The sequence below is a fragment of the Macrobrachium nipponense genome, chromosome 2 (genome assembly GCF_015104395.2).
Source record: "Macrobrachium nipponense isolate FS-2020 chromosome 2, ASM1510439v2, whole genome shotgun sequence".
In the NCBI taxonomy this organism is placed as follows: domain Eukaryota; kingdom Metazoa; phylum Arthropoda; class Malacostraca; order Decapoda; family Palaemonidae; genus Macrobrachium; species Macrobrachium nipponense.
The window spans coordinates 26,457,817-26,480,902 of record NC_087201.1 but is presented as its reverse complement, the minus strand read 5'-3'; the positions used below and the strand labels follow the sequence as shown (position 1 = coordinate 26,480,902).

At 38.0% G+C, this 23,086-nt stretch overlaps 1 protein-coding gene across 2 annotated transcripts in view; it reads left to right on the top strand.

Annotated features, from left to right (window-relative positions):
- Positions 1-22,849, top strand: part of LOC135220497 (hemicentin-1-like) — a 669,901-nt gene extending 647,052 nt beyond the window's left edge. For both annotated transcript variants that reach the window (XM_064257637.1, XM_064257636.1), the window contains 3 exons: positions 388-522; positions 7,538-7,751; positions 21,318-22,849. In XM_064257637.1, the coding sequence (XP_064113707.1) occupies positions 388-522; positions 7,538-7,751; positions 21,318-21,436 (468 nt within the window). In that variant the 3' untranslated portion in view covers positions 21,437-22,849. The remainder of the gene's footprint in view (positions 1-387; positions 523-7,537; positions 7,752-21,317) is intronic.
- The last annotated feature ends 237 nt before the right edge of the window (positions 22,850-23,086 follow it).

The following is a 23,086-nucleotide window of genomic DNA, read 5'->3' as shown; positions in this document are numbered from 1 at the left end:
TTGTATACCTATATATATATATATATATATAGAATATATATATATTATATATCATATATATATATATATATATACATCTCAAGTATAAACGGCCCATTAAAACACTCTGGTTTGAAGCTAAGGACTATATTTCAGGTGTACTCGCTCCCACTCTTGATCAAGTACTTGATAAGGGTGGAAGTCAGTCCACCGAAATATAGTAGTCCTTAAATTTTAAACCAGAGCGTTTTTAATGGGCCTTTTAATACTTGAGACGTATCCTGTGTATTTACATATATACATTTTATCTTTTTCATTGATGTCCCTCTTGTCTAAGTTATCTTTCAAAATATTTGCTGCAGTGCTGATGCGACATTGAAATACCCGTCCATTGTGTGTTCCTCACAGATCTCGACGGGGGGAGGGCTGCTATCCCGCCTGGTCTACCTGGACGTCATTGTACCGAGAGCTGTCATACCTGGACATGGAGAGTACCACGTCGACACAGGATCCACGATATCCCTGGACTGTTATATTCAACAGGTAAGGAACTTGATCCTGCTTAAGCCGAAGGATATCCACTTCTCTCGTTTATTCTTTTACGTCAGGTTGGCGTGTTTTTTTTTTTTTTTTCAACTACAAAGTTAAGGATTGCCTTTTTTTTTATTTTTTTTTTTTTTTTTTTTTTTTTTTTTTTTTTCATTTGATGTAAAACTACTACTACTTGTTTTTGTTTTTTTTTATATCGCCGTGTAAATGACGCAGGTTGGAGTAGGAAAGGGGGAAAAAGTTTTTTTTCATTTTCTTTTTCTTTTTAATTTCAATTCGGCTCTCATGATAGCGTTTTTTTTTTTTAATTACACTTCCCAATCCTTTATTTTAAAAATTTCGGATTACGTTTTACCATGTTTACCATTACCAGTGCGTGTAGGATTACGCTCTCATTTGTTTTTCGCATATTGTGTGGAATTCAGTATTATGCTTAATGCGTTTCTCATTGTTTATGAAGCTGGATTGCGTTATACCATGTTGAGAATTCCTAATTCAACAGTTGTTCACGATTTCACTCCGACATTTCTCTTTTAGTAGATGTCTATTTCATTTTTTTGCGATTTTAATGTTTCCCAGCCTCTGCGAAGTCAAGAATGCATTTGCGTCACATTTTTCCACTCAACACAGCGCTCAGGATGACGTTTTATCATCGTTAAAGGTGAAGTTATCCTGCTGGGCAAACAAAAAGAATTATAATGATAAGGAAATTATAGACGCAAATCTTCTGAACCTGGCGAATAGAGCGGCATACAAAGCTACCTTTTAATGAAATTTGAAGATTCGACGGTTTTTTTTCTCTCTCTCTCTATGGGGGTTGGGAAGGACGTAAACGTTGCTTTTCAGTTATTGTTTCTCAGTCATGGTCTATTCACGTAATACTCATTCAGAGTCAAAGTTCAGAAGGCCAAGGAAGATATGAGGACATAATGATACCATCACCAGCTTGGCGTTATAAAGAAACCAACAGCAATAAAACTCCACGGGGAGTGAGAAATCCAGATAGTAATGATAATGATAGTGATAAGCATACAGAAATCTACAGGGGAGCAAGTTCCTCAGTGGACGGATGGGTTGCGTACTCGCCATTCAATCTGTTAGCCCGAGTTCGCTCCCCACTGCTGCCAATGCGGAGTCACAGGAATTTCTCTGCTGTTTAGAAATTCTTTTCTCGATTTGATGAGGTTTGGATCCCACAATTAGCTGTAGGTCCTGTTGCTAAGTAACCAATTGGTTCCTAGCCAAGTAAACACATCTAATCTTTCTGGCCAGCCCTAGGAGATGTTAATCAGCTCGGTGGTCTGGTTAAACTAAGGTATGCTTTACTTTTACAGTGGGAGCAAATGTATTTAGGTTGAATATCGCAAAGCTTGGAAATTAACATCAACAGCGTATGCAGATGAATTTAGAAGTGGATTTGCAGTTCTAAAAGCCATATTGGAGGAAGCATGACCTCAAGGATGTATATATATCAGTTAGTAACAAGTCTTGGATATCGGATGAGATCTGGGATATGACCAGGAATAGACGAACTTCTGAAACAAACTTCTAGGAGTAGGATGGTGAACGCAAACTGAAACGCACTGAAATTAAACCGAAAGCCAAGAAGGGATAAGAGAGAATATTTGGAAACACGGGCTGAAGACGTTGACGCACCCATGTAATCAAGTAGGCGCGTCGATTGTAAGGTAACCCACAGAATTACTAATGAAATATGTATTGGTGAGAAGGAGAAGAGAAGGCCACCCAAAGGGAAGCATAGTTCAGCTGAAGAAGATAGAATTTGTAGATGATTGGAAACAGTTTTTGAAGCAGAATTTTCAAGGAAGAACTTCCAAGATGAAAACGCACCATTGAAGATGATGAATAAATAATAATAATAATAATAATAATAATAATAATAATAATAATAATAATAATAATAATAATAATCACCAGAGTAGAAGAGAAAGAGAGAGAAAAAATTTATGTCTTATGACCTGAAAACAGAAATAAGAAGGATATGGGATATGCCAGTGAAAATTGTACCCATAATCATAGGAACACTAAGGAGGCACGATCCCAACATCCCTGGAAAGGAGCTTGGAAAAACTATCTGTCTAAGTAGCTCCCGGACCCATGCAGAAGAGTGTGCTCTAGAAACAGCACACACAGTGAGAAAAGTGACGGACTCCTAACGAGGCAGGATGCAACCCAGAACCCCCTACCCTATAAAAAACACCCAGTCGAAAAGGGTGATTGTGATAGACCAAAAAAAAAATAATAATAATAAAATAATAATAAGGCTTCCATTTTGAGGTCATGGAAAGCTGGTATAGTTTCCTTTTCACTCAGCACCCTGCTCCTTAAGAATCGATCCTGGAATTAATGGAGAGCCCCGCCCACGGAAATACGTTTCAGATTTGAGAAGGCATATTTCAAAGGTCTTTTCAAATGTGAACGTTCGTGTTTCCATTTCTGATTACTCAAATCACAGGCTGGACACGCTGTATTTGTCTAAATTTCGAATGTTAATGAGTTCAGAATCATATGATTTTCAAGTGGAGAATGTAAAGAAAGACGGGGAAACATTACACTAAATGGATCTGCGTGAATACGATTCGAGTGCAAAGTTAATATTCTTTAGCCGGACAGTAATTGCAGGTCAGATTTTTTCTTATGGAAATTAATCCCATTTACACGCACTTCCACACGGGCAATCACATACATATATATATATATATATATATTATATATATATATATATATATATATATATATATATATATCCTATATATATGTATATATATATATATATATATATATATATATATATATATATATATATATATATATATATATAAATGTATGTGATTGCCCGTGTGGAAGTGCGTGTGAATGTGATTAATTTCCATATGAAAAAATCTGACCTGCAATTACTGTCCGCTAAAGAAATATTAACTTTGCACTCGAATCGTATTCACGCAGATCCATTTAGTGTAATGTTTCCCCGTCTTTCTTACATTCTCCACTTGAAAATCATATGATTCTGAACTCATTAACATTCAAAATTTAAACAAATACAGCGTGTCCAGCCGGTGATTTGAATAATCAGAAATGGAAACACGAACGTTCACACACACATATACATATATATTATATATATATATATATATATATATAGATATATATATCTATATATATATATAATATATATATATAATATATATATATATGTGTGTGTGTGTGTGTGTGTGTGTGTGTGTGTGTGTGTGTGTGTGTGTGTGTGTGTGTGTGTGTTGCGTGTCAGTGTTAAAAACTCATTCCCTTGCAAATGTGTGGATGAAGGTAAAGTTTGGAAGAAATGAGTGAGAGGAATCATTATTCCACTGTTAGAATAACAGGGCATAACATGTAGTATAGTATAGTTTGGAAGGGATATATGAAGATTTCGAATAAGAAGGTGTATGCAATAGATGATAAAAGGACTTACTGGGAAGAACAGTGTTGGATTACACTTTGGAGAACGTGTGTGGAAGAAGTTTATGCTAAGGACAGCAACGTGAGGAGTCTGGAGGAAAATGAGATAAAATGCTTGTGGCATTCATGGCTCCAAAAGCCTGAGGCAGCAGAGATGCCTTGTCGAGATTATTGAGAAGTTAAGGGTATAGACAGCAAATAATTATGACCGATATGGTTTCGCTTTGTCGGGAAGTAAGCCTACAAACTACTTTGTTGCTGTTCTTCTTTTTGTTGGGGCGTAGGAGAGGTCTATGGAAGAGCCTAGAAAGGTCTGAAAAAGGGGTTTCACATTGATTTAAAGATACAGGAATTTTACGATAGGTTATTTTTCATTCATTCATTAGAAGGAATATGTAAAAAATGGATAATGTGGATGTTAAACAGTACAGAGCAGTTATTTCTAATAAAATATAGCATATTTATTTCAATTTTCGTTGGTGAAACTAGGCTCTATTTGACCGCAGATTTTGGTAAGTTCTTAATTTACTTCACAAATTAGGAAATTCATGTTTACAACTTGTGCGTGAGGAGAAAATCTTACACGAGTAAGCTGGAGGTTGGATCACGTCTTGTTATGCAGGCAGTGAAGAGGCAGTCATATATGATTGGTTTGGTGATGTTGGCTTTAGAAAAAAAAGGTATATCAAATACTTTATCTTTGAGAAATCGATGTACGTGCAAAGTTGCGGGTTAGGAAAATGACATGAATGAATTGGCGAAATGTTGACGCTTGTAGATGAGGATAGATACGAATTAAAGAGTAGAAAAATTGTTGACCAAAGGAGAGCATTGAGAGTAATGAATATGGACAAGGATAATCTTATGACGGTCAATAGAAACCAAGAAGCTGGAGCGATGAATGTTAACATCATGATGGACATACTGACCTGGTTATCTCTGATACAGATGGCAGGACATGAGCAGAGGCAAATCAGAGAATAGATTCAGCAAAAGGGCAGCAGGGCGTTTACAAAAGATTTGATAGTTTGAATTCTCTATGGGAGACAAGATGCAATTGATATACGGATGTTGAATGTATAAAAAAAATAAGAGGTGGAAGCTATTGAGGCGAATTGTCAGTGTATTATGATGTAGGAAGAATTGATAGGGCGAAAAAGGTGGACGTACACAAGTGATGAAAAGATTAGTACCAGTGAAGGGATAAACCAGAATATTTTCAGTATGTGATTAGAGATTGGTAAGGGTAGCTAACAGGGTATTTGTGGGGAACGAAGACAAGAAGGCCAGGAAAGTGTTGGATAGATTGATGCAAGAGATATTGTATATCAGTAACATTAATAAACAGAAAACACAATAATACACGAATGATGTATTGCATTTGGTATAGGTAGGAGCTTTGATGCACTGCTGATGAGTTTCCAGTGTGTAGCAGCTATATCTACACATAAGTCCAGTGGCAATCACATTCCCATTCCGGGAGAATTCGGAGAAATTATAACATTCTCGTCACCCTCTGCGGTGTGGGGTCACCATATATATATATATATATATATATATATATATATATATATATATATATATATATATATATATATATATATATATATATATATATATATTACTTTCTCACTCTAATAGCGGAATGTGCAATCAATTGTACTTAGTAGTGCAATATTTAGTAAATAAATACATAATAAAATATATATATATATATATATATATATATATATATATTATATATATATATATATATATATATATATAATATATATATAGTATAGTATTATGTACCAATTTTTAAATATTACCTTAGCACATCTTTAGATATTAATAGTTCATTGCAGTCCTTAACGGAATGACAACATCTCTTCATTAAACATTTCGCTATTCGAGATTGGGAGAAAAAAATATGCTGGCGCCAAGTGAAAATGTATAATACAGAACGCCATTTATTTATGTATACGAGAAAGACATATCGCCCGAAATGGTGTCTTTTATTATTCATTCCCCCCTTCAAGAAAACAAGAAAAAAAAAGCAAACAACAAAACTTTCCCAAATACTTTCCAAAGCCTTCGATCTTCGGTCATGCAATTTTAAGGTTCTCTTGCTTGTCCTGAGGGCTTCTCTCAAGCAGAATCCATTCATAATGAACATTAGAAATGAATGTATTGCCAGGGGAGACTTTTTACTCTTCACGGGGAAATCTACGCAATTTCATGGCGATGCCATTTAGATAAAAGCTTCTGCTCTTCTGAATGAAAAGAACCGCCAACAAAAGGAATGAAAATGAAACGAAATGTAACGAAGACTTAGGTTTTGAAAACCTGCGTAGGATTTAGCCGCGCGCTCACCTTTCCCGAGCTTGAGCAGCGGAAAGTAGGAAGCGTAGAGGAACAGCAGTAAACTTTTAAATCATAAGTGAAGTATATATCTCGGTTTCACCAGACTACTGAGCTGATTATAGCAGCTCTCCTAGGGCTGGCCCGAAGTATTAGATATTTTTACTAGGCTAGGAACCAATTGGTTCCTTACTAAGCAACGGGACCTACAGCTTATTGTGGGACGCGAGATATATATTTCTAATCAATAGAGATAAATTCCCATGGTTCCGCATCGGCAACCCACTCGTCCAATTAGGAAATACTTTGAATAATAAAGAAAGCGAGAGAAGCGAAGAGAAATCTTTCTTTCTCCTGCGGCGTCTGCATAGTTATGGAACTTGATAGATGTACGATGACCCCTTTTAAGCTGTAATCCAGTTACAAGTTTTGTTCTCGTCGACGTTATGTAGCGCCTCCTTTGACTTTTTGTTGTGTTGCCAGGATGGTGCTTCTGAAGCCTCTGAGTGTTCTCAGGGAACACTTGAACGCGACCCGAGATGCTTTTCGTCCTCTTTTAACCAGTCTCTAGCCTTCTACTTCAGAGCCTAAGTATATAGTAGATGCGTGATAAGACCCTCACTTGAGGCGTCAAGAAGGAACCAGATTTTTGTTTAGGTTTTCAATGGATTCTTCCCGGAATTTGATCTTGCTTCGATTACAAATTCTTTTTATTTTACTGTATTTTTCAACTGCCGTCACTTATTGTATTTCAGAATCGGGTTATTATAGTATCGTTCACATGACTTTTTGGCATTGTCATCGGTGCTGAAATACAGCTCCTGGTGGGAGAGTTATGACACTTTAAGGTCTCGTAAGACAATTGTGGCAACTCGTCGAGTAAGGTGTTGATCTGTCAGTGAACAAGTATCTGAACTGAGGCTGTTACCGAAAAAAGGGAGGATTTCTGAGATCATTAGCCATACCGACTCATATATATATATATATATATTATATATATATATATATATATATATATATATATATATAATAATTTCATTCTGTCAAGAGTCAAACTAGCACACGAAAGTCTCTTTGCCTACACTTTAACAAATGACAAATACCTTGGGGATGTATGTCTATTAATATGTACCAGATCATTAGTGAAATAAAGAAATAAGTTATGAAACCCAACTAATCCAGACCGGGTCCTTCTCTCATTCCCCAGAGCTCCGAGGCACCGCAGTACATATTTTGGTACCACAACACCCGCATGATCAACTACGACCGTGAGCGAGGTGGGGTGAACGTCCACATAGACACAGGACCCAGGGTTCGTTCCCGGCTCACGCTAACGCACGCAACACCTGCGGACTCCGGAAATTACACCTGCGCAGCTGCCAACACGGAGCCTGCATCCATCACCGTTTATATAACTGAAGGTAAGATTGACGTCAGGCGCGTGGCTCAGTCTGGCAGAAGATTGGTTGGCGTCTGTACTGATATTCCTACAGAGAGAGAGAGAGAGAGAGAGAGAGAGAGAGAGAGAGAGAGAGAGAGAGAGAGGAAAGCTAGTATATGTCTGTGACTGTCCCGTTAAACATTAAATCCAACTCTGTCCCATTTAGCTTTTTACTATAAGAGAGCGATTTTCTGCTCTTTCAATCCCTTAGAAATCTTCCCTCATACAGACGTATCTTCTTGCCCACCCTGGTCATCCAGTCTTCCTTTTTCACTTGTTATAAAGTCGATTCCTTAATTGTCAACTTCTTCTTTGACCTTACTTCATCATCTGTCACTACCAAGAGCAATGTCATATTTGTACTAACCCCTCAACTTTTGCATCCCTCCATCCTGCACATTCAATAAAGCTACATTTGTGCTGTATATTATCATATATATGCGTTCATTAGCCTTCCTTTTTACATATCTGGCCTGCAGTGGAGTTTCTCAAAGAAATGTTCAAATTCACCAATCTATCATTATTATTACCCACTTTCTTCTTGGCTTAGTCATCCATCCTCCTGCATGCCTGCACATGATCTTCTGTTTTATCCTGTGCCTGTATAAACAAATCATATCCTTTTAGTGTTCGCTCAACCTCTCAGTTCCACATACATCCCACTGTGTAATGGTTCCCTTTCCATACCTTTTTCTAATCACAAAAATATCGTGCTGACACTATAACTAGCCCTAGAATTTTGCATAATCCTCTGTAACTTCTTCCATGTGAGTGTCTTTATCCTAGCCCATTTCTCATCCATATACAATGCTCATTTTTTATTTTATTAAACTTGTTAAGTTTCTCTCATGACCAAACTACTTTGTTATTGTCATTGTTGGGGATAGGAAAGCTCTGTTGATTGAAGAGCCTAAACAGGTCTGGAAAAGGTGTTATGTGTTCAGTTAAAGATACAGGAATTTTATGAAAGGATGTTTATGATTTATTTATTAGGATGAAAATGTAAGAAATAATGTGCATGTTAAACAGTACAGAAAAATTATTTGTAATAGAATAGAGTGTATTTATTTTAATTTTCCTTGGTGAAACAAGGCTCCATTTGACTGCAGATTTTACCTCGCTTTAATTTACGTTAATAGCTAAGAAAATAATGTTTACAACTTATGAGTGGATGGAAAAACCTTGCACGCATCCCGAGTAAGCTGGAAGTCTGATCACGCCTTGTTATTTCTGTGACTAAATTCCTGTATTGCTTAATTTTCCTTTCAAATCTTCCATACAAATATTGATTCGATCTATTACTAGGAACTCACCTCCTCACCTTGCATTCATTTACGCGACTTTCATCTGTCTTTAGTAGCGCAAAATTTAACAAGATCTGTCCTCCTGCCCCAGTTTTTCTACGTCAACTTCATGAACACATCTCCAGGACATTGCATCTATCCCCATTTACTCGGGGATCTTCATAACTTCCAACTAAGCCGTCTGTTTCTCTGACGTCTATACCTTTAATTTCGCGTTCTCCAAAATCCTCCCAGAATAAGGTTCAGACTTTCCCATCCCAAAAACGTTCTCTTTCTCTCTCATTCTCTTCCTTCGTGGACCGTATGTACCCCACTGCCACAACTCTGTCTCCTGCCTGCCTGCCTGCTACCCAGGATAGATTTCTGGTAATCAGACATCGATCCCAGGCTGCAGGAAGTTTTAATATATTTTGTAAGCAAAACCCCACAAGGGAAAAAGGCATATAGCTGTTAAACACACACACATAGATGTATATATATATATATATATATATATATATATATATATATATATATATGCTTGAAAATCACAAAATAAGGGAATACCACAGAAAAATTATAGACATTAAGAAAGACTATACAAAGCGCTTTCGTCTTTTTTCAGACAATGCCTGAGTAAAGGCGAAAGCGCTTGGTACTGACTTTATGCCTATCATTTTCCTTTGGTATTTGTTATATATATATATATATATATATATATATATATATATATATATATATATGTATGTATGTTTGTGTGTGTGTGTGTTTGTAAATATATGTATATGTGTGTGTGTGTCTGTGTGTATACGTTCGTGAGTGAGTGTACAGTTGCGTGTATGAATAAATAGGTAAAAATATGATCAGCAGGTTGAGAAGGTACGCAGTTCTATCTGCGACGCATTCATTAATCATGAAAGTCAATATCCATTTCTATTCAATCTTAGACTAATCTTCTCATGCGAACACGGCCGTTAGGGAGGGAGAGAGGGAGGGAGGGAGGGCAATTTCGTCTTGTTTTACGAATCAAAATTCGAATGACCAAATAACGTGAGATGTAAAAGCGATCGAAGTAATGCAATCGCGTGTCCGAAAATATATAAAATGATTTAGGAAGATAATATTGGAAGATTTGATTTGAAAACGGACGAGATCTCGAGACCGAAGTCTGTGAATTCATTCCGCCGAGGCAGAATTTGTTTGTGTGTGTGTGTGTGTGTAAGTGTGCATGTAAGTACAGCGGCCATAGGCAGCTCTTAAGCTCTCGTTTTCTTAATGTTCTTAGAAGTTTTTTTACTGGAAATGAAGAAAAATACTCGTTTCGTGGTGGTCTTCAAACTCGCATTAAGGAGAAACATCCATTTTTTTTTCTTTCTTTCCACAGATGTCCCAAGAATGATAAGAATTTATCTCAGCTTATATTATGAACAAATGTCCGTTGTCGTTACCTTGGTCACTGGAGTTTGGAATAAACTCACCCTATCTACAGTAACTTAATATTAATTGTTTTCGCGCATTTTGTCTTGTTAATTTTACCAGATATTTCGAACTCCACTTTTCAGTGTGATTGAGTTCATTATACCTGCACAGTTCAAGTGAAAACTTCCATTATTACTAGGTTTCATGCATCTTCGTCTACAAACCAAAACCACAAAATTACCTGACAGTAGAGGAGATGGGTGGTCCGCTTTGGTTTCAAATAAAAGTCTGACTTCGACATTTTTATGTAGAAATGAGTTTAAAATTCTCATCCTTCTTGACAGCTCGTTGGATGAATCACTGAACTCGGTTAAAGGAACAGGTTTATCACTCTTTCGGATTGGGAGGTTTTTGGTAGAAAATGAATGTCCAGAAATACATGATAACGATAAGATCAAAGGTCGTTGTGGCCACAGATGTGACTAATATATTCCAGCTAATATGTTTCATATTTTTCTTCCGAAAGTCACAACGCACAGAATGTTCTTATACGAAGCGAGGATGGGGTCTATTTCAACGCTTGTAGTAAAATATCCAACTTCAACAGATGAGCTGCGAGAGTCTTTTATCCCTTGGTAGATTTGGCCTCTGTAAGGATCTTAGCGGAAGTTCTGAAAGGAGTCTGTCTTTATTAAGCCTCCGTTTAAGGATGTAGTAAGGTTCGAGTAGAAGACGTATATCCTGTAATATGAAGAAAAATATAAGCCGAGCCCTTTTTCACCGGGGTCCTGGCGAATGTGGAAATTGACGGTATCTCTCTCTCTCTCTCTCTCTCTCTCTCTCTCTCTCTCTCTCTCTCTTCTCTCTCTCTTATATAGATATATATATATATATATATATATATATATATATATATATATATCTATATATATATATATATATATATATATATATATATATAAGCGAATATCACATGAGAATGATAGGCAGAAATCGAAGCGCTTTCGTCCTCACTAAGACATTGTCAAGTAAAGACGAAAAGCGCTTGGATTTCTTCATATAATTTTCTTGTGATATTTACTTATTAATGAAGTCACGTGCAACTACTGTGATTTTTAAGCATATATATATATATATATATATATATATATATATATATATATATATATATATATATATATATATATATATATATATATATGTAGAAGCTTTAATGGTTTATAAACGATTCTGTTTACGTTTAACGAATCTGTAAAAGGCATTATCAGTCCTTGTATGAAATACTCTCCCATTACGTTTTCTCTCAAACCTATAAATTCATTCTCCCAAGTCTTCGCTGTTTCTTATTCCTTTCCATGTTCTCTTCTCCGTTTCTCATCCTCTCTCGAGACACGTATGCGCAACGGTGTCTCTCTCTCTCTCTCTCTCTCTCTCTCTCTCTCTCTCTCTCTCTCTCTCTCTCTCTCTCCCGCCTTCCTTTGAGAGGATAGCGTTGAAAAATCGCTAATGAACTTTGAAACAATTAAAGGAGTCTTTTATCTAATGTTCTCCCCCATATCTGGTCACTGTCTTCTTTATTTATTTATTTATTTATTTATTTATTTATTTGTTTTTTTTAGCAGACGGATCAAAATGGGCGTTCTTTTTCGATCCAAAGGTGACGGATGACCTTCTGTCCTAACAATCAAACGTTGTTGACCTACCCTTCCACAAATTCTAACATCATAATCTACACGACCCACAAACATACGTCAGTTTATTTCTCTAGTCGGTCTGCCCAAGAATTACGTCATGAGCATTTGTTTTTTTGTAGGGAAAATATTGACGAGAGATATCTTGTGTGGATTACTTCCCCAAACCAACAGCCAACAGCTATTGTCTACGATCTCCTAGGTCACTTTACTGGCAGTGATATTCGTAAACGCTTAAAGAATACAGAGTTACAGTAACTGAATGTCAAAACGAAATTAGAGATTTTTGGAGGACAAAATTAATTATTCAATTGTTCTTATCTCTAATGAAATTCTGCAGCTAAAACTCGTTAATTAAACTTAATAAATATGACAGAGTGATATATTTATATTTTGTGGGACATTATCTTATTTCAAATGTATTTCTTAATATGAAAGTCAGGTTAAAAATTCACAATTTCCTGATAGAACAATCTGTGTCATAAGAATCTACAATTATTCATTAGAGAATATGACTATGTAAAACAAACATAGATTTTCAAACACCGAGGATCGAAAGTCTGCTTGTTTTACATAGTAATATTCTCTTATATATAATTGTGGGTTTTCATGACACGTAAAAGTTATTGTGACCAGGAAACTTCCCAGTGCTCATGGAGCCTTCTAACTGGACGCAAACCTAGAATTTTGACCTTAGGCCGGTCAAATGAATTATGGTAATTACGTGGGAATAATGACAATTGCAAGACGTTTGATTCTGATGCAAAACGCGGGAAACGATTGATCTCTATCGCCGAGAGTTCCCCGAATGAAAACTTCGCAACCTGACACCGTCGGCACTCTCAAACGACTTCCCCAAACTGACGGACATCAAACGGTGGAGGAATCTCCGTACATAAACCGGTTACGGCCGACAGGAGGACGGAATCCTCGGGAACACGTGGAAATTAACGACAGCCATTGACATCTGTCAGCCAGCTAGATAGGAGGTGCAGTCGCAGTCCATACATACCAACGGCCATAGCGCAGCCATCTGCGAACGAGACAATGAAACAAAGTGGCAGCTTCTATGTACAGTGGACTCTCACGTATCAGTTTGAATGCGGACATGGCGAAACGTTCATCATTTCGGAGAGGTGTATATATATGTTTTTGGAGAGGGGCCAATAGCCGGGGGGAATATGATAGCTCTCACTTCTGATAAACAACAGCTGTCGTGTTGATTGAATTAAAGGCGAGTTGAAAATGTGACGGTACAAAGCTTTTCAAATTCATGAATATGGAGAAGGGAAGATAATCTTATCAGTAATCGAAACCCTTCGTGCAAATCTTATTCGATAAAATGGGAAATTTGCTGGGAAGGTGGTTCATCTCTCTCTCTCTCTCTCTCTCTCTCTCTCTCTCTCTCTCCTCCTCTCGTCGTCCTCTCTCTCTCTCTCTCTCTCTCTCTCTCTCTTTCCACTTACATTTGTTTCACTCAGCACTCTTTCCCCCTGGAAATAAGTGGCACTAGGAGGTGGTAGAACTGCAATTCTCAACAAGTGTCTGTTGATAAGGGCGCGGGCCTTATGTCAAATTCTTAACCCAGGCTTCTGCTGCCATCGCAGTCATCTATCAAACAAGAAATTAACTCACTGCTTGTGTCGACACAATTAGTTTCAACAGAGCGAGCTGATCGGGACTTCCCCGACCTTGATTTCAGTGTTACCGCTTGAATGGGCTGTTGGCGAAAGCAGAAAGGTTACGGTTAGGAGGGAAAAAAAGAAAAAAAAAACAAAAGCCATAAAACCATTCTGAATCTATGCAGTAGAGGGAAACATATAATCACTAATTCGTACGATTAGGTGAGAAAAGAGAACTTTGTCTCGGAGGCCAGTGATTTTGTCTTAGTTTCGAGATCCTTCTTCAGAAATGAGCTCTGAGGGGAAAAGTTAAGTATATCTTAGTTTAACCAAACCGCTGAGCTGATTAACAGCTCCCCTAGGACTGGCCAGAAGGATTAGTTATATTTACGTGGTTAGGAACCAATTGGTTACTTAGCGACGGGATATACAGCTTACTACTGTGGGATCCGAACCACAGCATATGGAGCAATGCATTTCTAATCACCAAAAAAAATTCCTCTGGTGGGAGCGAAATCGGGCTACCAGACTCATAGACGAGTACGCAACCCACTCGTCCAATGAGGAACTTAGTAGACTTGACGTTTGACATTTCACACTTCGTCTTCACGTACCACCAAGGACTCCTCTTCTGGGTTTTACGCCCAATCTCAAATTGCTTTTGCTTAGTTCCTCATTGGACGAGTGGGTTGCACACTCGTCTATCAATCTAGTAGCCCGATTTCGCTCCCCGCTGCTGCCAATCCGGAACCAGAGGACTTTATTTCTGGTGATTAGAAATTCATTGCTCCATATGCTGTGGTTCAGATCTCATAATAGTAAGCAGTTTGGTTAAACTAAGATATACTTAACTCTTCCCCTCAGAGCTCATTCCTGAAGAGGGATCTCGAAACTAAGACAAAACCACTGGCCTCCGAGACAAGTTCTCTTTTCCCACCCAATTTTACGAGTTAGTGATTATATCTCTCCCTCTAATACACAGATTCAGAAAGGTCTTATTGCTTCTGTTTTTTCTTTTTTTTTTTCTCTTTCGCCTAACCGTAACCTTTCTGCTTTCGCCAACAGCCCATTCAAGCTGTAACACTAAAATTAAAGGCGAGGAAGTCCCGATAAGCTCGCTCTGTTGAAACCCATCGCGCATGTGTTGACACTAGCAATGAATTCATTTCTCGTTTGATAGATGACTGCGGTAGCAGCAGCAGCCTGGGTTAAGAATTTGCCGCTAACTACTTGCACACACAAATAAATCAACCCTTTGGAGTAATTATGTTGTCGTTGTAGCCACGTCACGATGAAAGGAATTTTAATAAAAAAAAAATTTAAAAAAGCGTTGTTATGTAAAGCCAAACGAAAAAGGACCGATGCCCAACGCACGAGCATCAACTCGACTTTACTTTCGCCAAAGCACTGAAAACTATCAATTAAAATGACGACATTACTTGAGAACATAACATAAAATGAGCTACCTTCTTGGATGAAATGACAGAGAGGCGGCCATACCTGCCACAAAACAAACCTATTCCCGGGAAAAGAGATGAAGGTTATATAAAAAAAAATCACTCCTTGATTATCTTTGAAGCTAAAAAAAAAAAAAAAAAACGTCAGAGTAAGATCAAGAACGACGCAGTGGCCTGACTTCAGGAAACGGATGAGAAAGTCGTCGAAAATACGAGCTCGAATTTCGGGCATTTGTAAATCATTTCTCCTTTATGGCTGTCTGGGTCGAGATGGGAATCTCTTTTCTCTTCCCAAAATTTATGCGTAACTCTTTTAATGTTGGTCTCTTGATACACCCAAGGATGCAGACTGACACAATTACGTCTGTGAGAATTGGATTAAAGGGTTTATAAGATCATAATGATAGATAGTTCGTAGTTATATTCAAATATATTATATATATATATATATATATATAATATATATATATATCTATATATATATATATATATATATATACATATACATATATATATATATCTATATATATATATATTATATATATATCTATACATATACATATATACATACATATAGAATGTGCGTGAATATATATATATATATATATATATATATATATATATATATATATATATATATATATATATATATATATATTTCACGTTGGCGAAAGTACAATCGAGTTGAAGCTCGTGCGTTGGGCATCGGTCCTTTTTTGCTTGGCTTTATATGCCAATGTTTTTGTTATTTTTTATTGAAGTTCCTTTCTTCGTGATGTGGCTGAAACGACAACATCATTAATCCAAAGGATTGATTTAGTTGTGTGTGGAGGTAGTTAGCGGCAAAAGTATACACTCATACAGTTGCGTACTTGGCCCTGCATTTTTGCTTGCTCTGGGAGTAAGCCTACAAACTACTTTGTTGTTGTTGATGGGTGCCGGGGGGCGGGTAGGAGAGCCCTGTGGGAAAGCCTGAAAAGTTGTGAAAAAGGTGTTTCGCGTTGAATTAAAGATACAGGAATTTTAAGGTAGGACATTTATGATTTATTTATTAGTTAAAAATGTAAATAAATAAATAATGCGCATGTTAAACAGTACAGGAAATTGATTTCTAACAAAATTTATCGTATTTATTTTAATCTTTGTTGGTGAAACAACGCTCTATTTGGCTGTAGATTTTAGCCCGCATCTCAGGTAAGCTGGAGGTCGGATCAGTATTTGCTTAGGTTGTCGCGCTTTGATGAGAGACGGTATAGAATAGGAATTATAAACAGGTTCATCCTGTGTGGGGGGAAGAGGGGTGGGGGGGGGGGGGGGGTTGGGGGGGGGGGGGGGCGAAGATTAATTCGCTCTGCTCTACCCAGTGGTGACATCCAACAATGGATTAACGACTAGGTACAATAAGACACTTAACTTCGGTTACCGGGTGCGAACTATAGATTCTCGAGGAACGTGTGTTTATCGTTCCCAGGACGCCCTGGTCGTCCCCCTGCTCTTAGGTTTCAGAGCTTTACGGTTTTGGTCATCCAGTTGGAATGATCTCACGTCTGGCAAAAGAGGAACCCCGTCGAGGCCTTCCCGTTTTCATTGTAAGCCCGTCAGCCTTCCCGTTTTCATTGTAAGCCCGTCGGGGCCTTCCCGTTTTCATTGTAAGCCCGTCGGGGCCTTCCCGTTTTCATTGTAAGCCCGTCGGGGCCTTCCCGTTTTCATTGTAAGCCCGTCGGGGCCTTCCCGTTTTCATTGTAAGCCCGTCGGGGCCTTTCCGTTTTCATTGTAAGCCCGATCGGGGCCTTCCTTTTCCCCATTTGTTTTAAAGCGTCTTGGGCCATTGTAACGCCTCTTGGGTTAAGCCCGTCGGGGCCTTCCCGTTTTCTTTGGAACCCGTCATTGTAAGCCCGTCGGGGCCTTCCCGTTTTCATTGTAAGCCCGTCGGGGCCTTCCCGTTTTCTTTGGAACCCCGTCGAGGCCTTCCCGTTTTCATTGTAACCCAGTCGAGGCCTTCCCTTTTTCATTGTAACCCCGTCGAAGCACTCCCGTTTTCATTGATGCATTTTTCAGAAGGAAAGAACACTTACCTGTGGAGTTAATATATATCTCTATATATATATATATATATTATATATATATATATATATATATATATATATATATTATATATAATATATACATAACATATTTCTACGCAAGCTGCGATGCTCAACAACCGCCAGCGCCTCAGCGGCGAGGTTGGTATGGTATTAGCGCCCCACCTCGGTGGTTGCGGGTTCGATTCTCGGCCATTCCATTGAGGAGTGAGAGATGTGTATTTCTGGTGATAGAAGTTCACTCTCGACGTGGTTCGGAAGTCACGTAAAGCCGTTTGGTCCCGTTGCTGAATAACCACTGGTTCCATGCAACGTATTAGCACCATACAAACAAACAATCAACAACTGCCTCACGTTATGTCCGTTTTTAACAGAAAATGAAATGAATATGCATTTTCCCAGATCACCAGAAAATAACTATCTGTTCGAGCAAGACTGATTCATTACAGAATATTACTTCTATATTGCCAAATACATGCACCGTATAGATTGAACGACAAATTCTTTTAATACCGGATGGACAAGCAGCCATTGCCATGCCTGATACGAAACTTGTTACGCCAGTGTCTCCGTGACCGACTTTACTTAGCATAAAGAGAAATACACCTTACATTAAAAACAAAAATAAAAATGAAAATTCACTTGGTTTGTAGAACAAAGACAATTGTATTCCGGAGATCAGGTTACTTGATAAGAAAACATTAAGTTGCCATTAAACATCGTGAGTCCTGGAGGGGCGAGAGAAATTGGAGGGAGGGCGGACCCTGACAATGGAGTTTAGCAAAAGACTAAGAAAAAAAAAGAAAAAAAAAACGAATTAGAGGAACCAAATTAGACAGAGGCGGAGACAAAGGAAAGCATAATTAACTTGGGCGATCCCTCCTGGGGGAAACCACCTACTGCGCTCCTGCCCCCTCACTTCCTCATTCCTTCCTGCGACGAAGTTGCCCTTATTTACTCCCGGAGAGAAGCCTGCAAAAACGAGGGAAAGAAACTGAGTGAACTGGATGCTGCAGATCCCGAGACGCAGTTTAGTGATACAACAGTATTTTCGCTTCTTGTTTATGCATATGTCGACGCTACGACGCATTCACCTACTCGCGCAGTAACGGTTAAAGGGCGAGAATAAGACAGGAACGACGAAGAACAGCTTCGAACGCCCTGAAGAAACTGCAACCCCGCTCCTCAAAATTGAGAAGGTTATGGGAATCCAGTCGAGTTTCAAAGTGGCGCTGATTTGTGTACCGGTCTGCAGTTCCTGCGTTTTAAAGGCTGAACGAAAGTGATTTGGAAACGAACTGTTCAAATTAGGTCACACTTCATTGAAGAAAAAAAACCGGCAAGATGAGAATGTGGACCCTGACACTGATATTATGGAGAGGCGAGATTTAGTACTTACCTCCCTCCGGGGAACCCTCCCCCCTCCCTCCCTCCCTCCCACAACCGTCCGCTGTGAACGGCTCATGAAGTTGAAAGTTGCCAAGTATGTTTTCATCAGGCGTGAAGAATGCGTGAGCTTAGCGCCCAAGTTCAGTTCAGCACCTGTTTATAAAGTATTTACTATATGGGCGATCCTTCTTCACGCCTCAGGCAGAAGTTATAATTGGGTGTTTTGCTAAGTTTATACGGTGAAGTCGAGTCAGCTAATATAGTATAGTTACAGTCAACGACAGCGGCGTCAAATCTCGTCCTTTATTCCATAGCAAAAAAAGTATATCTTAGCTTAACCAGACCACTGAGCTGATGAACAGCTCTCCTAGGGCTGGCCGGAAGGATTAAATATTTTTACGTGGATAGGAACTAAATGGTCACCTACCAACGGAACCTACAGCTTATTGTGGGATCCGAACCACATTATATCGAGAAATGAATTTCTATCACCAGAAATTAATTCCTCTGATTCCGCGTTGGCCGGGCCGATAATCGAACTTCGGATCACCGGATTGGTGGCCGAGGGCGAAAACTGCCCTTCCAACGAAGAACTTTATCCCATAGAAATCTAATGTCCATGACGGGATAAGCAAATGTGATTCTGCTCTTCATTTTATTTCAATGTCTCCTCTCCCCACAAAAAATCTGTAAAAAGTTCTGAAACTTGCACCCAGCGAATTTCCTTTAGAAATAATATTACTTCTCTTTCCCGATTGACGTTACTTTAAATTTAGCCTTTTCTTTCGAAAGGAGGAGGAAGAAGTTAACGTTCAGTCTTGAAGAACATATGAGATTTGTGATTTAATTAGTAGAATCTAATAATAATAACAATAATAATAATAATAATAATAATAATATAATAATAATAATAATGATATTAATAATAATAATAATAATATAATATTATTATCATTATTATTATTATTATTATTATTATTATTATTATTATTATTATTATTATTATTATTATTATTATTATTATTATTATTACAATGATACTAATGCTAATCTAATTGTCATTACCTTTGTAACTAACATTTTAGTTGGCATTTCTTTCTTGGAGACAAACCTGTATTCTAGACAATATATATATATATATATATATATATATATATATATATATATATATATATATATATATATTGATTTTAAAAGCCCCAGGACCTTCTCCTCCCTGGTTACAGCTTGCCATCATTTAACAACTAGATGCATAGTTAACTGCTTATTAATAGAGCTAAATTGCACATCACCGACATATTCTCAAAACAGAAATTCTGACTCGCTTGGAACTCGAACCCGGAATTTGTTTTATGGCTGTGGCTTTGATTAAGAAGAAATTTATTGGAATTTTATACAATATTACTGAAATGTTGGCTGTATAATGAAAATAGGATTAACCTCAATATCTTTCGCGTTGGATAGCTATATATATACAAGTCATTCTCCCTTCTTGCTGGAAAGAACTGCAAATGAACGACTGCTAAACTGGCAGACAAATGTTGACACAACCTCTTTCGAAACGGCGCCAAGAAAGGTCAAACACGTAAAGTTTTGGTAGGGGGGGGGGGGGGGGACAACAAACGCAAAACTTAAGATTGGAATAAACGAGCGCAAGAAAAGGGTCTCTCTCTGCATCTCGCAGCCATTGGAAAACAAAGAACAGATGGCGCACTTTTTAGAAGCGATCGTAAACTGAATCCAGAGTCTCCGTCCATAAAAATTCTAATTTCTGGTGTTTGCTGGCAACATAATTCCCTCCTAGAGAGGACCTCGTATCGCAGCAAATACTCTCGGTGTTTCCTCCTCCCGATATTTCGTTCCCTAAGGGGTCACATTTCCGCTTTGAATTTTCCTTCCTTCGGGTCACAGTTTCGTGTAAAATTCCATTTGAGTCACTTTTAATGTTTGTGTGTGTGTGTGTTGCTAAAGAGTTTTGGGAATGTGCGTTCGGGTGACGAATGCTAGTGCTCTATCGCAAAACCTTTTATAGTGTTTTCAAGACCTATATACAGTATTATATATATAATATATATATATTATCGTATTATATATATCATATATATATATATATATATAATACAATATATATAAATATATATAATACAATATATATATAAATATATATATAATATCTATATATATATATATATATTATAATATATTATATTATACATATATTAATAGATAAATATATATATATGTGTGTGTGTGTGTGTGTGTGTGTGTGTGTGTGTGTGTGTTTTTATAATTAATGATAAACGGTCATGAATTTGGCAAATATATTACATTTAAATCGAACAACGTGATTGTTACACAATACTATAAAGAAAATGTTGTTTCTACTTCACAATAAAGAATATTTTTCGGTTACTTAGAAGAACGATGTGGAACTGAGAGAGAGAGAGAGAGAGAGAGAGAGAGAGAGAGAGAGAGAGAGAGAGAGGGGGGGGGGTTCTTAACTATTCTAACTATATCAAAAACATTTTTACCTTGTCGACACATCTTAATAATAGCTCTTCTCGCTGACCTAATAAATCCCGTTTTCTATTTCCTCCTCAGGTAACAAGATAGCAGCCATACAACCTCGAGCCGTGGACGGCGCTCTCTCCCACAGAGCCTCCGTAGGCCTCCTGACCACAGGCCTATTGTTGGCCTGGTGCCTCGTCAGCATTCACTGAGGAGACCACCCATCGCCCCCCACACCGGAGGAGGTGATACGACGGAGAGAAAGAAAAAAAAACTCTTTACAACTCTTTTTCTTTCTATCTATCTTCCATATGATCCATAGAAGGCTTCTTGGTAGAGGAGCCCTTCCAGTCATACTCGAAACTCATCTGAATACCGTGAAGGAGACTCCACTACGTTATGGCTGTAATGGTCAAGTTTCAAGTTCCTCTCTCTCTCTCTCTCTCTCTCTCTCTCTCTCTCTCTCTCTCTCTCTCTCTCTCCTTATATATATATATATATATTCAAGTGAAAGCCGTTTTATATTTTATTCCACTCTACAAAATGAAAGGCCGTTCTCCTTTCTCTCTCTTGTCCCATCTCCCTCTCCCTCTCCCTCTTTTTATCATGTGTCCTATAGAGGGATATCATAATTAAAAAGGCTCTCGAATGGAACGCTCTATTCCAGAGGTACTGTATGTCAAGATGGAATGGAGCCGCGCGCGTCCCTCTCGTTCCCTCTGGAATGGGAGACTGAGGAGCATTTACTGAAAGGAAGTCCTTCAGAAATAGACTCTTAACCGGTTCGTGTTTTCGTCAGTTTAGGACGAGAAAAAGATAAAACCGAAAGGTGTATTTTGAATAAGCAATATGAACGACACTCCAAGAGGCAACTTTTGTTCTTTTTTTAAATCACTGAGACTGTAAAAATATACATATACATATATATATTTTAAGCGGCGTAGTGAGAGAAGCTGATGTTTATGTCATTTTAACCCTAATGATAATTTTAAGTCATTGTTTTTCATAACATAGAACTTTTGGGTCACAGCCTTGTCGAGTGAACACGTATACGTCGAACTCTCTCGTTCAGGAAAGAAAGTCGAGTCCGGAAAATGAAAGTAGGAAGGACTCGGAGCTTCTGCCAAGACTTTCTCCTGTGGAAAGTGCAAATTTGATGTTTGACCAGTCGCGCTAGAGGTAGAAAAGGAAAACAACAACAAATCTCAGAGTGTAGCTGTTTTACGTGTTTTTTTTTTTTCGTTTGGCCGCTGGTGGTAAAAAAAATGTAAAGAATATTGTGAACAAGGAGTGATATATATGAAAAAATGAGATCGGCTTTACAATGTTGATACAGTAATCCCACCTTTCCTTTTGATGCTAGTGGTGGACTCCCAAGAGAACGAACGAGTGATAAAGCAGAAAACAGACCACTTAGTTCTTCGTGTGATAGACACATGGTATTTTCTTATGGCAGTGGTGTGTAACGTTCATTAAGTGTCGCCGTATCAGTCATTTTTGGACCTAGAAATAAGTAGTGTACAACTGAACGTCCTGTTGTTTGAGAATGGGGAAACTGCCAGGAGGGCGGTGTTGTGATCTGTAGAATGTGAGCAAACGGTTTGATTTTTTATAACCCCGCCCCCTTCCCCTTCCCATTTCCAGCCTCATTTGTTTTGGAAGATATTTTCACCTGAATAGAATGTCACTGATGTTCACCAACATTCTTGAATATTTCGTTGGGTTCACAGTATTTTTCACAGACAAGGAGGAAACATCAGCATTTCTTAAAGCAAGTTTTGTTAACAATGTGTATCCGAAGTGAAACGGGTTTCCACCGATGAGATGAGTATTCACTTTGATGCATTTCATAGCGGTTTCGA